The sequence below is a fragment of the Pongo abelii genome, chromosome 11, assembly GCF_028885655.2.
Source record: "Pongo abelii isolate AG06213 chromosome 11, NHGRI_mPonAbe1-v2.0_pri, whole genome shotgun sequence".
Taxonomy (NCBI): domain Eukaryota; kingdom Metazoa; phylum Chordata; class Mammalia; order Primates; family Hominidae; genus Pongo; species Pongo abelii.
Window position 1 is genome coordinate 64,694,679 of NC_071996.2, and position 21,609 is coordinate 64,716,287.

General features: G+C 35.7%; 1 protein-coding gene across 2 annotated transcripts in view; it reads right to left on the reverse strand.

Annotated features, from left to right (window-relative positions):
* FAP (fibroblast activation protein alpha) overlaps positions 1-21,609 on the reverse strand; it is a 73,128-nt gene that overhangs the window by 43,025 nt on the left and 8,494 nt on the right. For both annotated transcript variants that reach the window (XM_024243266.3, XM_024243267.3), the window contains exons 3-11: positions 12,887-12,985; positions 11,853-11,947; positions 10,834-10,908; positions 9,975-10,027; positions 6,200-6,272; positions 5,409-5,529; positions 4,341-4,495; positions 2,240-2,343; positions 281-416 (exon numbers count right to left, since the gene is read on the reverse strand). In XM_024243266.3, the coding sequence (XP_024099034.2) occupies positions 281-416; positions 2,240-2,343; positions 4,341-4,495; positions 5,409-5,529; positions 6,200-6,272; positions 9,975-10,027; positions 10,834-10,908; positions 11,853-11,947; positions 12,887-12,985 (911 nt within the window). The remainder of the gene's footprint in view (positions 1-280; positions 417-2,239; positions 2,344-4,340; positions 4,496-5,408; positions 5,530-6,199; positions 6,273-9,974; positions 10,028-10,833; positions 10,909-11,852; positions 11,948-12,886; positions 12,986-21,609) is intronic.

Consider the following 21,609-nt stretch of genomic DNA (forward strand, 5'->3'; position numbering starts at 1 on the left):
TAATTGAGAACCAGATATCTGATTTTCCCAATGTCATGTTGTCCCATTTTTTCTTTTTGGCTATTCAATTTCAAGGTTTAAGTCATTCAAGAAAATAAAAGGTATCCTATTTATTTAATAAAATGATGGACCCATGAATACTGAGTGCTTTTTTGCAAAGCAGTTGGGGGTTGAATGCAGTAATCCTGGCTTTACAACATAAAATGTTAGCTATGGATGAGTCCCCACTATTGTGCCTTGATCTTCAGAAATACATATCCGTGATCATAATATACCCTACCTTTGGACAATCCCATGTCTGCCAGTCTTCCCTGAAGTCACATATAGACAGGACCGAAACATTCTGGACTCTTTTTAGCCACTGCAAACATACTCGTTCATCAGTAACCCACGTGAGCCAACTGAAATAATAATCACTGCAAATAAAATAGAAACAGGTAGTCACAACCATAAACCAGTTTCACACACAAATAATTTCTTAATTTTTGTTTTCTAAAGGATATATGTCATTATTATACATTACTTATTTAATAGGTAAGGAAGACAAAATGTTCCTTTCTCTGGAGAGAAAGTTTAAATATCTCTACTTACTTAAAAAATATCTATGAGAGTTTCTTCATCTAATGAAATCATTTCATATGTGAGTTTTCTCTCCGTTTCTGGATTTTAACATTTTAGAAAAGAATTTAAAACATAATGCCAAAGCTACTGATCAATCTAGAGGGAAAAAAAGCATTAAACTTGCATTTTGCACAAGTAAACTCAATTTTTCACCTTATAATTAGTTGAGAAAGAGACAAGTGTGATAAAAGGATAATCTTTGTCTCTCAGCAGATTCATGTTGGAAGCTAAGTTTTAGCTGTGACTATGGTCAGGTATTGAAATTCAGACTTGTGGAATAAATCACTGATGTTGTATGCAAAATAACTCAAATATGTTTGGCACATACTAGATGTCAGTGAATGGCAGCAATGATTCCATGACTCTGAGGATGAACTAGTAGGTAGAGAACATCAACATAAAATGAATCACAAACTTCTGGAAAATCAATGTAAAGGAAATCACAGAGCTGGAAGGGACCTCAGGCTCAAATCTTGGCTTTATGTCCTAATAGTTACATACCTTTAGGCCAGTTACTTAACTATTCTATTTTTATATAAAATCAGAATAATAATATTACCTATTTTAAAGATTGCTGTAAAGATTGGCTGAGAGTGCTTAAACTGCTTAAGAACTATGTCTGCTACATGATGAGTATTCAGAATATGTTTGCTACTACTATTTTATTGTTAGTATTTTACAGCTGTTCAAACAAGCCTCTGGACTCCTTGTGTTACACTCATTTCATTTGCCACCTGTGGAGAATGACCCTTCAAAAAAAAATGATGTATTGAGTCAAGTTTTCATTGACTCGATCAGGGTGGGGAATAGCAGATAATTCAAAAATATAAAGTCATGTTTGATTATACAAGAGTGGACTCAGCAAGGCCCAGGAGAAGCCTCTCGTGGGACTCTTTTCCCTATTAGTGATCAGTCATTTGAGCTTGGCTATTCTTCATGAAGCAGAAGGCGAAGACCCAAGATTGGCCTTCTAGACATTAAGGAAGTGTTAAGAAAGCCCAACAGGCAGGGCCTGGGCACCTTCCCCTTAGCCACTTCAACCAGAAAGACCACAGAGGACTAACTGAAGTTCGCTGTATTCTGGACTAATCAGACAATCAGACATAGGGCATCATGCTGGGAAAGTGAGAATCCTTCACGTCCCTGCCTGCCTACAGTTCATCTCTAGACAATTCTAAAACCAGATAAATGAGAATAGCCTGCTTCATTGTGAAAAATGCTAATTTTTGGAGAGGGTCAGCTTATCTTCTCTTATTTATCATACACATGTGATCCACATAGAGCCACAAATCCTGGCTTGAGATAAAGTCCGCCAAACTTGAAAGAAGCCAGGGTGAGGACATACATGAATTTTACTATCTGCTTGTTGGTCCCAAGTTCACATCTGTACATCTGAGGCAAGTTTCACTTAGATTGATCACCGAGGTCACGTTTATATGTGTAAAAGGGCTAATTTTGAAAAACCAATTAAGGAAACTTATTTGTCAATTTTAATTTTGTATGTCTTTAGCTTTGTGTGCAACTCTTATTTACTTATTTGTTTTTTGCTTCTAGCATGCACAGCATAAACTCACTAGAATATAGGATAGAAAGATGGGAGGGATCTGAGATGAACTACCTTGAGGCTATCATTGCTGGAACAGGCACTTCCTGGGGACCTACATACGCAGGGTAAGTGGTATCGATAATAAATATCCGAACAACGGGATTCTTAGCTCCAGCCTGCCAAAAAAATTGAGACATATAATCTCATAAAATTCCAATTATCACTAACATTTTAAAGAAACTTTAGGAATTTAGATATATTTTTCTAAGCGAACAATCTTATGTATATCACTGTGGAATACATTCTATTTATAACACGACAAGGAATCTCATTTCAATTTTATCTGCAGGGCAATTACAAATGTTGTGTCAACCAGAGTGAAACTAGGTGTTTTAACTGCCTAATGAGAGAGCTTTAAAATTTATAGAGAAAATCATTTTGGATATGAAAATGCAGTTCTGTGAACTATATTCTCTTTCTGATTTCCAAGACAGATCTCTCTCATTTTTATTATTGGGATAATTATAATAATAATCATATCTCTGTATACCAAGGAAAGTTCAGAGGGTGATTAATTTGAGAGGAGAATGGAAAGAAAAATAAATGAAAGACACTTTTTGCTTTTGCCATATGATTTGGTCTAGGACAATCACCAAATGCTCAGTCTCCTACCTGCTTGTGTTATTACTGCCACCATCTCCAAAAGGTTAGGGAAATTTCACCTCCAAATGAAGTATCCATGAGATTTATACTTTTCTTGTTTTGTGCTTTCTATACTACTGTGTGCTTAAAATTTACATGACAGTATAGCTCATACCTAGACAGTTTCTTAGAGTTCCTCTGTTATTTTGCTGTAGAAAGAGAGAATCTTAGAGTTGTAATAAAATTTAAATTCATGAAATGTAGGTGCACAGTATGTAATGACTCAGTGCTGTTTGAATTCATCCAAAGAACTGTTCAGTGTCTCTTAGGACCTCCCTGTTTCACTTCCAAGTTTATCAGAGACTCCCTTAGTTTTTTGGAGTGGTCCCACATCTCCACCTAATGCCAGATGTTTTAGCAACTTTAAGCCTCAAGGAAATATGAGAATGTGGGTCCCAACTTCCCAATCAGTGTCAGTCACTCTTCAGTTCTGGGTTCCCCGTCTCTTCCTGCTCCCATAGGTCCTCCCAAAGATCTGAGTTCTTTTACATGTTGGGTTCCCCCCAAATGTGAGGCCTCTCCCAAACATCTTCAGCTTTTAGAGTTTTTACACAGCTTTTAGACTTTTAACACAAATATTACACTGTCTGCAATTCTATTTCTTTCTCTATAGCCGCTTTGGCTTGCTTAGAATTCACTTGTGCGTATGCCATATCCAACCGTCTTTGTCACCCAGGGACCCACTGTGTCCAGCCATGACAATGTTCCCCTTGGCAAGTAAAAGCAATAGGATCCAAAGAACAAAGAAGTGAATTCTAAAATCACATCCGATTCCTTGTGCAAGAGGTAAATTTGTACTTTGAGTCCATTTTTTCTGATATCATTTTTACATTGAGATTAGGATATAATGCTTCTTCACTGAGACCTGACCATTCTCCTACTGCACACTCAGGTCTCCTCCCTCCAGATGTGAGACTGAATAAAAAGAATGTGTAACAACTCTACAATGTTAAATATCCAAAAACTATGGGTTCACACCATGTCTAATTCCTTCAAGGGAGAAATTGAGACTTACAAATTTAACCTATCTTGTATATCCAGAAAAGACCATAACCCATGCCTGCTTCTACCTGACAGGAACATCAAATTCAGCATTTGTATTTCATATTCTAGTTTGCATTTACATGAGAATTCAAGAAAGAATTGCAAAACAGAACTTTACCCTGAATTTGGAGCATGAAATATGAAAAAAATTAAAATTAAGTTAAGCTTGTTTTTCCTCCATGATCAAGACCATATGTTTTTCAAAGATTCTGCAATAGATTTTGCAAAGACTACTTCATCCAGCACAACCAGATGTCCAAAGCAACAGATGTCCACATAAATAATAGAGCACAGTACAATGTTTGCCTTACAATGCACAAGGATAAGAAGCTCTCCAAACTTGTTGATCCCACCTTTACTCATGGTAAATCATTGCTCATTTTGATACCAGGAAAATGAAAGCATCTACTGAAAGTATTCAACATACCTTTGGGTATGGAATATTTATTGTTCTAGGATATTGTTCATCGCCATAATAGGAATAGGCAATAACTGGTATATTCGTATCATTAAATTCCGCATATGCCAAAAATTTTCCATTAGGAGACCACCAGAGAGCATATTTTGTAGCAAGCATTTCCTCTGAAAAATAAGTACTAGGATATTACCTATAATTACATCTTACTCTTAAAATCATTGTAAATACTTCTAAATAGCTATTTATCAACTGAAATAATTTATTTAATGTGGATGTGACATATGTCATACTTTGGTTATTAAAAAATTACATAATCTGAGTTCAGAGGAATAGTTTAACCTTTCAGTCTATATCAAACATCAATTAGCCTTGTTAGAAAATGACATTAATCAGAAATGTAATTTTTTAAATAAATAATAAACATGCTGGCAATAATTAATTTTTTCTTTCAGGGCAGTTTCAGGTTTTTTAGTCACCTAAGATAGCCAAAACAGAAAGAACTATAATTGTACTAGAGAGTGACATAAACATTGAAAGTTACATTTCCCTCCTAAGAATTAAAAAAAAAACAAAAACGCAGTTAGTTTAGATAGATAGATAGAGAGATAGATAGATAGATAGATAGATACTAGAGGTCTTTTTAAAGTCCAGTTAAGTCCTGAATTCTACATGACCTAGAATGAGAACAAAATCAACAGAGTATCAGAAAGTAAAAATATTTTCCCATAAGATAAGCTAGACAGTTGTTTAGTTTTGAAAACAAAAATTTTTTCTAAAGAAAAAGTAAACATGAGAAAATATACTAACGCAGCACCTGAGGACCATATACTTTTTTGGATTATAAATCATTATTACCACTTCATAGTAATGTTAATGAGAATCAATTCTACCAGTTTTCTGATAACAAGAATTTGTTCTTTTAAAATATGTATGCCCTATTTGTAACCTAGAGACAATTTTCAGCAATGCTACCCTTCACGGAAATAAGATACTACTCATCTAAATCTTACTAAATATATGAAATTATTTTAAATTAAAAGCCTAAAGCATTAGCAGTAGAAAAGGAATACAGCTTACCTTCATAAACCCAGTCTGGGATTCCATTAAATATTTTATTTTCTCTTCCATTAAATGTTATTTGAAAAGGTGGATCTCCTGGTCTTTGTTTCAAATAGATATTGTTTTGATAGACATATGCCTAAAAGTGGTGGTAAGGGGAAATTCCACAACAAATTAAATGAAGGCTGTATATTTGTTTGAATTATTCCTCTAATACCTTTAAACAGAGTGGTAATAAAGATACAAAAAAGATTCACAACTAAAATATCATTTTAATAGGTCAAAAAATCCATCCAACTCACATTAACATCAATTATGAATTTTAAAGTCTCAATCAAATAAAAAATAAAGTCTATTATTTTCTTAGTTGTTTCATTACCCTCAAATAAATAATTATGTATATTGACAGAAAGTCGAATAAATCTCTGAATATTAATAGCTAGCCAGATCTAATCTTTATTTAGAGTCCTTAAATAAGAGCTTGGACCAAATTTCATGTTGTCTGAAGCTAGTCTGGGAAACTTGTGAAAACCATATTTTTCCTGAGCTTTCTGGCACAACGCATTCTGGCTGAGTATAAGGATAAAGTTTTTGACTGCTATATTTAAAGAAGTCTATCCATGAGCTTGAGATTTTGCGGAATTCTCAGATGGGTTTCAATTTATCAAAACTCTTCCCGTTTTTAACCACTAAAATAGTCATGAATGTATTTTTTTTTTCTTTCAGGCAGGGAAATTTAACAAAGGCCAAAATCAAATGGCTCCTCTTTTATTTACATGATTAAACACTTCAAAAATTTAAACACTTACTAATTTACTCCCAACAGGCGACCAGCATAAATACTGAATTGGACGAGGAAGCTCATTTCCTCTTACAAATTCTCTAGAAAGAAAGAAAGAAAGAAAGAAAAACAACAAACCTTGCTGTTTAATGCAAAAAAAATAATAATCTGTATGAACAGAAAAAATAAACAAACAATGAAAATTAAGGATCATTCTCTCTGCACCTACAAACCTAGTGAAAAGAATGCAGGAATGAAGAACTGGAGACATAGGTGTTGATTGCTGTTCTTCCAGTAGTTACTTAAAAGTCACTTAACTTTTCTGGGTGTCAGTTTTCTGACCTTTATAGTGAGGTGAATGGATTAAATTCTTACAGACTGTCAAAGTGGAGAAGATCTCTAGAAATTATCTAATACAATCCTCTCATTTTATAGAAAGTAAATATGAGGTTTAGAGAGCTGAGAGAACTTTTTAAGACCACATTGCTAGTTCTTGGCAGACCTTGAATTAAACTCAAGTCCTTTTAACCCCTGGGATTGTAAAATTTGCACACACTAGACTGAAATGGTCACTGAAGTGCCTTCCAGCTCTGAAATTCTATAATTGTGCTGAAGTTTAGTATGTGCTCTTCTACATTCTCATTCACAACCCCCATCTCTGTGAATGCATATGCATTTCAAATTTTTGAAAATAAGATGCCATTTGACAATCTCCCCAGGGATCTGACTTGAAATCAGAAAAGGAAAGGAACATCTGATCTCAAGCTAAACTGAAAAACGGATTGTATACTGGGCAGTATGCCTTAAGCTTGTAAAGTCCTCCACCCATGGGGAAATTTCAAATAGTCTATTGGCCAAAACTCCCACTTTGATGCTTAGAGTCACTCTTCAAGCACTCAAGTGACTTGCATTGTGGAGCTTTTGTAGTTCTTCAGCAAGAATGCATTCAGACTTTTATAAGCGTTACAGAGTCGTAGGATGTCATGCTTACTTTTTGACTTTTGTCATCTTGAAGATTGTATTAACAGTTTCATCGAGACTACCTTCGTGGGAAAGCAAAGCAAGACCTGCCACCCAAGCACAATTTGAAGAGCCTCAAAAAATACTCCTGCCCAACCCCTCCAAAAAAAGCTCTCCAACCTGGGCCTAACATGTGCCTGACATTTCTGCCTGTCCCATTCTTTTAATATTTGGACAATTGTGAAGATCTGTAACACACACTGCCTTGATGTAACTTTTTAGGTGCCTGCATGAGACCTAGCAAGTAACAAGGGAACATGGCACAGTTTTGAGTGGGGAGAGTGATTCCCATGGAAAGTGACCATTGGTGCTGCAATGAGAGTCCTGGCCGCCAGAGGGCAGTACATGAGCACCAGGCCCCCGGGTGATCTGGAACATGTTGAAAGGGATGCAAGAGCCCAGTTAAAAGATTGACCCAGGCCTGGCCCGCTCGCTCGCGCCAGTAATCCCAGCACTTTGGGCGGCGGATTACTTGAGACCAGGAGTTCGAGACCAGCCTGGCCAATATGGAGAAACCCCGTCCCTACAAAAACACAAAAATTAGCAGTGGTGGCACAAGCCTGTAATCCTAGCTACTTAGGAGGCTGAGGCGGGAGAATTGCTTAAACCCGGGAGGAGGAGGTTGCAGTGAGCCAAGATCACACCACTGCGCTCCAGCCTGGGCGACAGAACAAGACCCTGTCTCAAAAAAAAAGAAAAAAAAGAAGAAGAAGACATTCTTCACCTGGTTCACAATTTGTTCTTAAGCTAGTGCTCATGTTACCTTTGATACTGTAACATTGTCTCAGTTTTCTACATACAGTGGAATTATCTATGCAATCACACAGGCAGCACTAAGCTAAAAATCTCAGCGCATGTCTCAAGCCATCACAGCTGCCATTTTCTGTTTTCTGAGTCACTAAAGGTATGAGAAAAGGCGAGGGAGGATGCTTTACAAAGGCGTTCATCTCCTCAGTTTTGCCTACCTAGCTTGAAACCAGTACTGTCTTGTTTTCTCTATGCTAGATTTTTATAGAGTCTTCAAAGGCATATAAAAGACTTGAAATTAGTGGTATTCAGCGATGCCTAGAATCTCAAACAAGTTTGCCATCCATCCTTCACTTCCTAAATTATGCTGTATTTACCTGACCACCCCCCCAAAAATCTGAAATACTAGATAGTTGTGCAGAAAACAAAGAAACAAACAAAACCAGTGGTTTGATTAAATTCACTGCAGAGAATCTAAATATTTAATGCGATTTTAGGTCATAAAGTTTATATAATTCGTGATTAAAATATTAGGATTATCATCTTTTTGAATGCTGTTCAATTTGGCGAGCCTCACGAAAGAATTTCAAAATGATTAAAAGAAAAACAAAGACATGATGAGAGCCTTGAGAAACTGGACTGAAAGACTAAGATTCCCCACTCACTAATCGAAACGTTTCTTAAGAGTAGAGCTGGTGCCCCAAGCTCATTTGCATCCCATTGTTACATGTGTTTCACATAGAAGGGGCTCAATAAATATTTCTTAAATTTGGTGATGATATGGATTCAGAGACAAGAAGGACTCAGAATGCATTAGATGGATTTTAGATTCTACTTTAAAAAGCAGTTCCTATTTCTTAATTTGACAGTTTATCAGAGTAATTGTTTTCTGAACATTTGAAAGAAGCAGATAGATAATTTTTAAAAAAATTTTTGTGCTCTTGCTAGACAAAAGGGGAAATAGACCAGAAGATTTTTTTTCAATACCTCTTCAAGCCATATAATTGTTTCCCCTTTTATATAACAGCAAAGAAGATACCATATTAAGATGAGTAGCTAAGGCAATTCATTGTCCACACTTAGCCAGGGTGATTTTTCTAAAGTGCAAATCTGATCATGTCATTTTCCATTTAAAACCCTTGAATGAATCCTTATTGTCATCAGAAAGAAAGATCTAAACTCATTTTAATGATTTCCTCATTATTATTTGGCCTATGCTTCCTGGCCTTGGCTGTTCCCCAACCTTACACCACCTCCTACTAGTCAGCGGGCCCCTCCCTCAATTTCAAACAAATTGACCTACTTTGCATTTCCCAAATGCACAATGCTCTCCCTCCCCCTTTTAGGCCTTCACATATTCTTCTTGCTGCCAGAAATTCTCTTCGTCAATCCTTCGCCTATCTGCACATTCATTTAATTTTTTCTTTTAAATGGTAAATGTTTCAAACAGTATATATATATATATATATATATATATGGAAAATGGTACTTGTCTGACAATTTATTTACCAATTAAATTCAAAAGAACATTTAGTATTTTACATGTCAAATATTTTTCTATTTTAAAAATAATTTTAACATTTTGTCATTTTTATAATAATTAATTTTAAAACAATTAATGGAGTACGTGTTCAGACACAACTAGTGCTGCATCTCTCTCCCGCCCTTCCTCCTCCCATCAGTGAAATAGCCACTCTCCTAAAAATAGTGTCTCATTCCCAAGAATGTTTTTGTGCTTTCCTATATATGTTTTTTCCATAAATAGCACATGTTTAATCTGATCTTCAAAAACAGAAAATCCAAAACTATATTGTGAATAAAAATACAAAATATTAGTCAAATAAAGAGGTGGGTATCCCATATAAGTATTTTCTTGAATTTTGTAAGCTTTATAGGTACATATATACTGTATTACTAAAAAGTAAGAAACAAAGATCAGTAAGAAAATAAAGTCTTTTTAACCCCAAATCATAGTTTGGAATGAAAACATTCTAGATATTAGATTTAAGTAGTATTAATAAACAGAGGTGATTTACCCATTGCTAAGGTCATAGATGTAATATGTTGCTGTGTAAGAGTATCTCCAAAGCTGTTAGAAAGAAGAAAGACAAAAAACAAATTGCAATTGTTAAAAAGCTTATATCAATAATGTATAATCATATAGCATCCAATTCAAAGTTCAGAATTATAAAAGGACTACTTTCACAAGGCACTAGGAAGAATATGTTTCAATTCCAAATGAGTCTTCATTTAAAGAGTCTTACTGTGGACTTTTGTGCCGTTTGTGCAAGTTCCAGAACTAATCTCAGCAGTGATTCAACCCTCACTCCATAAAAAGCATACCCAAAGAAATTTCCTAACATAAAAAGCTTATCTTTGCATACTCTATCCCAGAAATTTTCCCTTCATGTTTTACCTGTATTGAAGTAAAACCACGATGATTTCCACAGCCTATAAGGATTACCCTGCACCTGGATAATTCATTCTAATTATACCCTTTAAAATTGGGTAAAGAGAATTTCATTCAACATGTATTTTTGATGCAAAATTCTTGCCTTTCTTTGAGTATAGTTTTAAAAATAATAATTGAAAAAAATGAATAAGAATATTTAGCTTATAATTCTTCTTGAACAAAGCTCTTCGTTTTCTTGTTAAGTATGTTTGTGCTGTTGTTAATGAATGATGCAAGTATTATTTTGGACTCTGTTCCTTAAAGCGCTTTCACGCTTCAAACAAGCTCCATAAGATTGAAACATGTCTTGCTGAAGATTATTGGTGACCGGGGCCTGAATATTTAGAGATAAAGACAGACTCTTGCTTTCTCTCACTTTTTTAAACCACCTTGTGGATTAGTAGGAGATATAATTGGATATAACCAAATTAAATAGTTGATACCTTTGAATAATCACCTTCTAGATATACAAATTGCCGATCAGGTGATAAGCCATAATTTGAAGCATTCACACTTTTCTGAAATTATGAAGAGGTTGATTAGAATACAGAAAAGATAACAAAGAACATGTAAATTTGTAGTTTTAAAAGAATATTATATTATTAACATACTCCTACATACATAGACTTTCAATGCAGTTGAAAAAAATATTTTGTGGAACTTAACTATAATTCAAAGAAATTTACTAGATACTATGGGAGAAGGATGCAAGAGATAATATATACTTTGTGATTTCAAGAAACAGAAACTTTTTAAGGAGTAACATACTACAAATTAGAATGTTGTATAAAAGAGATTCAATATAGCATTGCAAAATTATTAAGAAAGAAATGATTGAATTCAAATGAGAGGATTATTGATTTCAAAGAGAAAGAGAGTATTATCTAAACATGGTTTTAAAAGATTAGTAGGTTTTTCAGGGTGGAGAAAGTTGGAGGACTGGGAGCCCAGGGGGACAGAACAGTTAAGTGCCCATACTTTATAGCTACCACTTATTAAGCACTTATTCTATGTTAGGCACTGCCCTAAGCACTTGCAAATGTTACTTCATTTAATTCTTTTATTAACCAAAGAGGCGTTATTATTCCTACTTTACCAAGGAAAACACTGAGGCGTAGTAAGATTGGTGTAGTGAAACCCCTTACCTAACTTTTCACAACCAGTAAGGGACTGAGCCAGGATTTGAACCTCAATTGGCCTGACACTAAGGACTGAGTTCTTAACTCCTATCTTATGCTATACTATATTCAAAGAGGAGGAAAGATGCTAGGTGATTTAGAAGAAGGCAAAGACAGTAGTCTAATGGGACTAGCAGACAGAACGGGAAGACTCTAGTGGAGTATGGAGCTGGGAAGGCAAGTTGTGTCCAGATCAGGTGCTAAGACTTTGAACTCTGTTTCTTGGTCAATGAAGAGTGGGCAAAGGTTTCTGAGGGGGAAGGAAGATGATGTTGGATACATACCATGGTTCTATTACTCAAAATGGTATATGATTGTCCTGTTTCAATATTATAAAGTACTATATTGTTATCTGCAGATTGATGAAGATATTCTTGTCCTTTAAACAAGAAAGAAAACAAAATGTAAATGATCTCTCTTAACATGAAATACATTCCTAACGAAAGAAACCTCTTTATTTCACAGACCTACTTTGTTTTTCCTCTCTGTCCAGTATATATTGCTTTGTGATATGTAAAATAGTAAGTTGGTGGTAGACGAAGAAGGTAGAATGCTTTGTTCTACTTCACACGAAGATGCCACATTTGCAAACAGCAGCCCTATTTTAGCCGATTCAGGGTGCTTAGGAACACAATTTTGTTTTCTCTGGGTTACAAAGGGGATAAACTAGTTTGAAATGTATATTTCTTTTGCAGTAATAAACATAAATTACATTTAGGTTGTGTTTAGTTCAACTTAAAACTCACTTTGTATTAATTTTATTTTCTAAAGAGAAAAAATTAAAATATTCCATTTTGTTCAGTGACAAGATACTCAACTAAAATGTCATAGACTATTTAGTCGATCTCACTATTTATTTGATTAGATTTGCTTTATAACATCCTATTTTGAAAAGCTGTACGAAAATACCGATTTCATGACCCTTAAAGGGTTAATTGTCAGATTGAGATTTGTCTGTTTTCCAGATTATCCAGATTAATAATGGAATTTCTCTTTTGGTAAAATTTCTGTGACTTCTCCTAAATAGGAATATATCTACCATTCTCAAAAGTGATTACAGAAGTTCAAATTATTTGAACAATGCATTTTCAACTTTTCCTTCTCTATTTAAAACCCTATTGGCCTCATTACTATGGGGCAAATCCAGTATGAATGGTTTTGTCAAAAGCACTTTTTTGAGCACTTGAATTATTCAGATAATTGTTCTTTTTGTACATTTCAACTGATATGGCTTCAGTTACTGTAGAGATGCATTGGCACTAAAATAGAAACCAAACAAAATACATAAAAAACCCCTAAAGATAAATAATGCACTTACCTGAAATCCAGTTTGGAAAAAATGTTTTATAAGAAAATGTTCCATTTAAAATATCCTTCAGTGTGAGTGCTCTCATTGTATTTTCTTCAGAGTTATGAACTTTGGGGGAAGAGCAAACACATCCTTATTAAAAAGAAGGTTAACAACTCAAATTCTAAGCCTGGCCTTCATCTGTTCTTTCTTATATAGTAATAAGATCTGCTGTTTGCTAAGTGGTTGTTGAACTCCTATCATCATAACTATTATTATTAATAGTAGTATCTCCTTTTTTGTAGATACGGTAATTAAGAATTAGGGAGGTAGTTTCACTGCCTGGAAGGGAAAACTGGCTGGAAACTGTAGAGGAAGATGAAGATTACAGAGGAAGGCCATGCAGAGCAGCTGGGGCATGATTCTTCAGGCAGTAAAGAGTTGTAAAGGTTTTCCAGAAGGAAGAGGAGATGAGGTTCCAACAACTCTAGTCCTTGCAGGGCTGGAATTACAGACCATGTAGGTTTGGCTAAAATCCCAGTCTCTTATGCAGTTCACTGTATTTCCTCACATAGATTTGGTTCAGATTTCAACTGATTTATCAATGATGTATTTTAGCATCTCAGTTGGTCAAATGAGATTGGCCAGAACCCTTACCTTCAGAAATCTCAAGAGAGACATTATGAATGTAGGTAATTTTCTCATACTGACTATGGATTTTTATAAAAGGAAAGTAGACCAAAAGAAAAGAAAACCCTTGATCTATACAAAACGTCTTAGAAATCCCAACAGTAGAGGGTTTTCTGCAGAAAAACTAATCTAATGCAGCTCACAATCCACAAACAAATTCAATCCATATTTGACTACTTCAAAACCATTGTGTTTTTCAAACATGATCTTATTCTCAGAACAAATATTCATTACAGAGCCCTGAAGCAGTCAGATACACCAGGCAGATAATAAGGCAACCAAAGCCCAATGCCCTTTTTTCTCCATATTGCCATTCTCCGTCTCTCCCACCTTACCCCTTCCACAGGCCACTAAAACTTATAGGAAGATCCTATACCTTGAATACCATTTATGGGTCTGGTATTTGCCCAGGTGAAAACAAAACTGTCAAAGATGGGAGCTGTTTTACTTTATCCTGCTATAAAACTCGTAGCCCTCCATGACTCTTCCAGTAAAGACCACAAATGATGATCTGGATGGACTACAGACACTGGCTAATGTGGGGCAGTCTACCCTGCCAGCTCTTCTTGCTCCTCTCTCATTACTTTCTAGACACTAACAAGTCAGTCTTTCTTTTCCTCAAATACTTTCTGTAGGGTGTCTACAGCCTTTTCTAATCACTCTCCTTTAATGCTTAATCCAAAAGCTATATACTTCCTCTGAGAAGCCCTTTCTGACCCCCTCATTTAGATCAGGTTTCCTTTTATACATTTCCATAGAGCATGTTCCTTGCTTTTAGAACACTAGTCTTGGTTTGTAATCGTGTATATATTTGAGTGATTATTTGATTACTGTTTTCCCACCTCCCTCTGTATAATCAAAACAGTTACCATAAGGCCAGGAATCATGTCTTGTTTTTCTCATAGCACATCCCAAGTGTCTAGCACATACAGGCATCTAATAAATAGTTGTTGAACAAATGAATGCATGAAATGAAGGCTGGCTGGATGGCTGGATGGCTGGTTGGGTGGCTGGCTGGATGAGATGTGTGCCTTTTCTTAATTCCCTGCATGGTTTTTGGTAAGTAGATTTCTGGTGCCTAGGCTTGCTCACTCATATTATGAGGTACTGGACTAGAAGGTGTTGGCAATCTCTTCCAGCTATACCATGCTAGATTTTGAAATCTGAAACTCAACCTGCTCTATTAACCTTGTAGTTACATTAATGTTCTGCTATGTATGTAGCAGGAGCAAAATAATAAAGTGGAATAATAACATCTTCTGTTGTTTTAACTGATTTACATTGATGCATGTATGCTCCACACATTTGATTAGGACCATGAGTTTATTTCTTTCCTTAATTTGCAGCAACTTATTCCATGGCTGTAAGAATAGTGGCTGGTGAGCCCTTTTGCCACTAGACACTGAATACTTAATAGAATTGTTATTCTATTTTTCAAATAATTATCTTTCTGTATTATCTGTGCATCCTAAACAAGGTTGTGTACACCATACAGTTATTTGTAATGAAATATCTTCTGTTTAATGAAACGGTATTATGCAGAATTCATACCATTGATTTTGTAATTCCCATTCAGTGAATAAAAGACCATTTACTACAATAGCATTAAAATAATTGCCAAGTATTGCATTTAATTCAATTTTATTTAACTTTCCTAAGAGGAAGTTGCAATCTGTTTCTAATGTAATAAAGGGAAAATTATAACACTATTTATAGTGGAACTTATTTTCCACTTGAGACGCATTTAGTTTGTGCCTACACAATCCTGAATATCTAGATGGAAAATTTAAAAATGTATAAAGTCCATTTACTGTAAATACCAAGATAACAATTTTTTAAAGAATGTTTTTGATATTAATTCAATAAATGAATGTAACCTTAGTTATTTTTAAAAAGTATAAATAATGCTTCAGTTATGGCTGGTGACATAGTTTTTCCTATTTAAGCATCTTTGCATATAATTTTCCTTACTTGTATTATGCTTAATTAAGACATTTATAGCTATAATTAATCTTCATTTTCATAGAAGGCTAAATTAAGTGAGATAATTCAACTAAAACATCTAGCTCTATATGTGGCACATGATAGCAGTCAATACATGTTACCTTTTAGCATTATCGTAACTCATGAGTATTTTTCAAATAAATATTTTAGATCAATGTTTCCCAAACAGATTTGTCCACTGGGAATTTTTGCTTCTGAATATCTACTAAAAGCACAGTTTGAAAAACACGGTTCCAGACAAGGCTATTAGTATATACAATTAAGCTTTACTTTTATTCTAGTTTAATGAAGTTCATCAGTTATACTTGAACATTTTGTCTATTGCCTAGCTCCATAACTGAACTGTTACAATTAAAATCATAAGTGCAATTTGTACTAATATTGTACAATGAATAAATAAAACATAAAAAACAACAGTTTCAAATTACTTTTTAAATACCTACTCATTTTCCTTTTCGTATCATTAAAAAGCATTTTGATCTTATCAGATTTCTCAAAAAGATTCTAAGAATTAATTGCTTATTCCTTTAAACCTCTAATTTAGTTTATCCAGGAAGGTTGGACTTCATACTGTATTTCATATTACTTCCTAGTCAGCAATTAGTTTTATATGAGTGCATAGTAGCTATAAATGCCAACAATCGATATAGAGAACGTAGCATATGACTCAAAAAATCTGTAAAGCAATTTTAAGCATGTACTAATTGTACTACTAATTGCCATAATGAGAATAATCCTCACCATCACCCAAGAAGTGATGAGTGGATGTATGAATAACATACCCAGATGAGTCAGCTACATGTATGTGGGAATGGATTTCAGGCACACATTGGGCTGGGATGATTACTCCTAACCTCACGTTAGCCTTGTAAACCATATCATATGTCATGTATCCAGGGCTTAGAAAGTGTAATTATGTTGATGTCAGGCTGGGTACATTAAGTTCATCCCCAATATAAAAGAGAAATTTAAATTAGGCATTCTTCTCTTCCTGCTAAACATGACCACGTGTTCATAAACACAGTGAAGTAATGTGTCTCCTTTGAGATGGTGCATTAAGTCACATGTTAGAATAAGAATAAAACATAAAGATTACTTAGAATTTTCAATCCAAGCTTTGATTCGTTGTACATATGGGTTTTTGTTTTCTCAACATTTATCTAAATTTATTGAATATGAATTTTTTCTCATCTCTATATTTATGTGGCAAAGAATTGTATAAGACATAGGTCTCCACCCATAAAAGTAGAAGCAGTGATTGATTTTTCTCACTATTATACGTTCAGCTGCTAGGACAGTCCTTGACATAGCATGGGAACTCAATAAATATTTGCTGAATAAAAAAAAAACCAACTTGACAGATTTTGTGTTCGCTTGTTTTGAATAATTCCCCCGAGAATATATCTTCCCTTACTTTCTACCCTCTATTACATGTTGTAAATTTCATATGTAGACTCTTTTGCCTTCATTTAAATATTTATAAAAATTTGGTCCTTGGAGCCCCTTGGAGTGTGCTTATATAAAAAACAGATTCCTACTACTTATCTCAAACCTACTGAATCCAAATCTCTGGGGGTGGGGTCCTGGTAGTTTTAGTTTTTACCCAGCCTCCTTGATGATTCTTCTGCAAAGGTTCAGAATCTCAATTTAATGATTTCACTGAATCTATTTTGCTCAATGCACTCCTGTGCCTATAGGAATCATTCCTTGACTACAAACTCATGGTAGATGGGTGAGCCTGGCCTGCAGAGCAATCCATATGTCCTGGAGAAGAGATTCCACATAACTGAGTGTTGACCATGGCTTCCAAGGAATGTAAATGGCCTCCTTTAATGTTTGTCCCCCTGTTCAATGACCTTGCTCATTGCCTTCAAATGCACTCTTCTTTAAGTATATTCCCTTTCCCAGACCTGGAAAAGTGGACAAAAGGCAAGGGGACTGATTCTGTCCCAGAATACACTTAAGTAAGATTATGGAAAAAGCATTGGGGTCATTATTTTCTAGTGTTTGGAATGTGTGTATGTGTGTGTCTGTGTGTAAATCAGTATAAAAAATATCTCCACAGCACCAAATACACTAAATGTTCTAGTCACCCAGAAAATATTCCATTAATAATTATTGGATCAACAAATGAATTTTCATGTCCCCTTCCAAATAATGTTTTAACATTAAATGTAATTATTTGATGATTTGGGAAGATTAGCTTTGACATCTATAATTTTTAAATTCTAAAGGTTGAACAGAAGTAAACATGAATTCTGAAAGCATATCTCTCCTCTGTATATGTTAACATTTACTTGATTAGCTCTTAATTTTTGCCAGTGCCCTTAACTTCGTTTTGGCCCATCTTTACTATAGTTACTCATACATTGCTTAAACACTCTAATAAACTATGCTTTAATTATTTGCATTTTCAACTTATTAAAGCAAAGCTGAAAATTATTTCAATTATGAATCCAAGAAATTACAATTCACAGAAATGATTCACAAGCAAGTAATGATTTACTATTCTCTTAATTCTTTGTTAAAATGTTGTGCTTCAATTAGGCTTCTGCGTCTGTTTCTGCCATTTGATTGTCTAGTACTGAAAAATTAGGAATGGGTGTTAGAGCAGAGACATTGGATGTTAGTTCTAACGTTCAGCATAAACCAAATAAGAAAATTAAGTGGCATACAAATGGCTGGCAGGTCCTTTTGTTCTCACTTTTGCACTTGATTTGTAATTGATGCACATGAGGTCATACCAAGGAAAGGGACTAGAGCTCTCAGGGAAAACACACCCATCTTCCTGCTGACTCTGCAGAGGTGCTACCCGTGGGGAGATATCATCTCCAATTATCACACTCGGTTTTGTTTGTTTCTGGAGTGAGCACCACAGGTGCAAGGACAGAAAGTATTAGGATGGGAAATATACTATTTACAAGCTAATATGATCAAATTGGAACAAGATTGACAACTTTGAAGAAAAAAGCACATGAGGTGGTTTTAGATGAGTAATAGAAAGTGTTATAATTTATAAGTTCTTGTACATACCAAGTACTCTACATGTATAGTCCTGTTAAATCCTCACAGCAGCCATCTGAGGTAAATACTTTTGTGGACAGCATTTTACAGATTAGGAAATGAAAATTAGCAAGGTGAGCTAACTTGCCTAATGCGTAGAAAAGCTGGCGTTTACATTCAGTTGCATTGGTTTTAGATACTTTGCCACTATACTATAATTAAAGTGTAAGTGTACCATAATAAAACGACAACATACAACAAACACAAAAATAGGCAAGAACCAAGCAATACACAAAGGGGTAGAATAATTACACCTCAAAATCTAGGTTAAGAGAAAGTGAGGCAATTTGAGCTTTTTCAAAGCAAATAGGTTGCTAGCTATTATAAAGCTACTTACTGCTACTATTATTACTGCCTACTTGAAGAATGTCTCAGCTCTAACAGCAATTTTCCATGGTTTTCTCTATGAACAATACTGAATAACATAAGTTATTCAAAGGATTTGCTGGGCTTTTAAAAACAGCCCATTTATGTGTTATTTTATTGTTATGTTATATTATTTTAATTAGGGTTCATGTATTTTTCTGGATAACTAAGGCTTTCAAAGATCATAAGATATAATCAACTTAATGTGTAAGAACATGAATGGCAAATGACCCTCTGGTGACTCTGAAGATGAAAGCAAGCCTTGTTTATTTTTGAAGACATCAGTCTCCTTTGCCAGCTCATTTTCCTCTAATCTCTACTTGACATTTTGGCACAGCTGTTACTGCTGCTACATGGGGCTGGAGGAAGAGCAACTTTCCTAGGTCATTTCATTCTCCCAAGGTTTCTACTACATATACCTGGGCTGACCCACCCCCTGACCCCACTACCACACCTGACTTTCACTGGATTGTCTTTTGAACTCCAGACATGTATATTAAACTTCCTCTTTAAAATCCCCACTTACACATCTCACAAGCACTTCAAAATCAATATGTTTAATGCTAAGAAAAAAAATTCTGTGCTCCTCTTCCAAATTTCTCCAAGTCAATGGCACTACCTACCATTCATGTAGTTTCTCAATACAAATATATTGGTGTGATCCTTGACCTTCCTCTTCCTTAACCAACACCCAGGCCTGCCAACCCTGTCTACTGCTTGTCTCTATTTCTACTGCACCCCCAGGGACAAGCTATTTCACAATCTTTAGGCTTCAATGGATGCTTAATTGCTCCTCTGCAATTTCATTCCTGGTATTTTGTTGTGGTTTTGTTTTGCATTTTGCAATGACTGATAGCATCATTCATGTGCTTATTAGTCATTTGTATATCTTCCTTAGCAAAATGTCTGTCCTTTGTCCATTTTTTAATGGAGTTATTTATCTTTTTATTATTGAGCTGCCAGAATTCTTTGTATATTCTAGATGCATGGCCTTTATTGTATATATATTTGCAAATATTTTTTCTCATTTTCTAGGTAGTCTTTTCACTCTTTAAATGGTATTCTTGGCCACCCTAAAATGTTAAATTTTGATGAAGTCCAATTTATGTATGTTTTCCTTTGTTTCTTGCATTTTTGGTCATATCTTAGAAAATTTGCCTAACTCAAAAACATAAAAATGTATCTGTGTGTTTTAAGAGTTTTATAGTTTTTAGCTCTTACATTTATGTCTTTGATCCATTTTGAGTTAATTTTTGTGTATGGCGTGAGGAATTGGGTCCAACATCTTTTTTTGCACATAGATATCCAATTGTTTCACCATCATTTGTTGAAAAGACTTTTCCCATTGAATTGTCTTGGCATCCTCATCAAAAATCAATTAACTAAGTAAAAGGCTTTATTTCTGGACACTCAATTCTATTCCATTGATCTATATATCTATCCTTATGCCAGTAACACACTGTCTTGATTATGGAGCTTTGTAGTAAGTTTTAAAATAAGTTTTAAAATAAGGAAGTGTGATTCCTCTAAGTTTATTATTCTTTTTCAATATTGTTTTAGCTATTTTGGGTCCCTTGCATTTTTGTATGAATTTTAGGATCAGCTCGTCGCTTTCTGCAAAAAAAGAAAGCTATCCAGGATTTGGATAGAGATTACATTTAATCTGTTGATAAATTTAGGCAGTATTGCCATCTTAAAAATATTGTTTTATGATCCATAAACATGGGATGTCTTTCCACTTCTTTAGATCTTTTTGGATTGCTCATTGAGAGTGTATAGAAATACTACTGATCTTTATACGTGGATCTTGTATCCTGCAACCCTACTGAACTGTATTGTTAGTTCTAATAGTTTTTTAGTGAATTACTTAGGATTTCTACAAACAAGATTGTGTTATCTGTCAGTAGAAAGTTTTACTTCTTCCTTTCAAATCTGGATACTTTATATATTCTTTTCTTGCCTAATTGCCTTGGCTAGAACCACTGATAAAATGTTGAACAGAAGCAATGAGAGAGGACATCAAGACCTGTTATTGATCTTAGCAGGAAAACAGTGTTGAGAGGTGACAGGGTGCTGGCAGCCCTCACAGCCCTCGCTCGCTCTGGGTGCCTCCTTGGCCTTGGCGCCCATTCTGGCCGCACTTGAGGAGCCCTTCAGCCCGCCGCTGCACCGTGGGAGCCCTTCTCTGGGCTGGCCGAGGCCGGAGCGGGCTCCCTCGGCTTGCGGGGAGGTGTGGAGGGAGAGGCAGGGAGGGGAACCCGGGCTGCACCCCGTGCTTGTGGGCCAGCTAGAGTTCCGGGTGGGTGTGGGCTTGGTGGATCCCACACTCGGAGTGGCCCCGGGCAGTGAGGGGCTTAGCACCCAGGCCAGCAGCTGCGGAGGGTGCGCCGGGTCCCCCAGCAGGGCTGGCCCACTGGCGCTGCGCTCGGTTTCTCGCCCGGCTTTAGCTGCCTCCCTGTGGGGCAGAGCTCGGGACCTGCAGTCCGCCATGCCTGAGTCTCCTCCGACCCCCCAGCCCCCAGTCACCCCTCCACCCCCACCGCCCCCGTCACCCCCCGCCCCCTTCCACCCGTCTCCCTTCCCGCCCTCCCCAGCCCCCCACCCCTGAGTCACCCCCTCCCCCTCCTCTG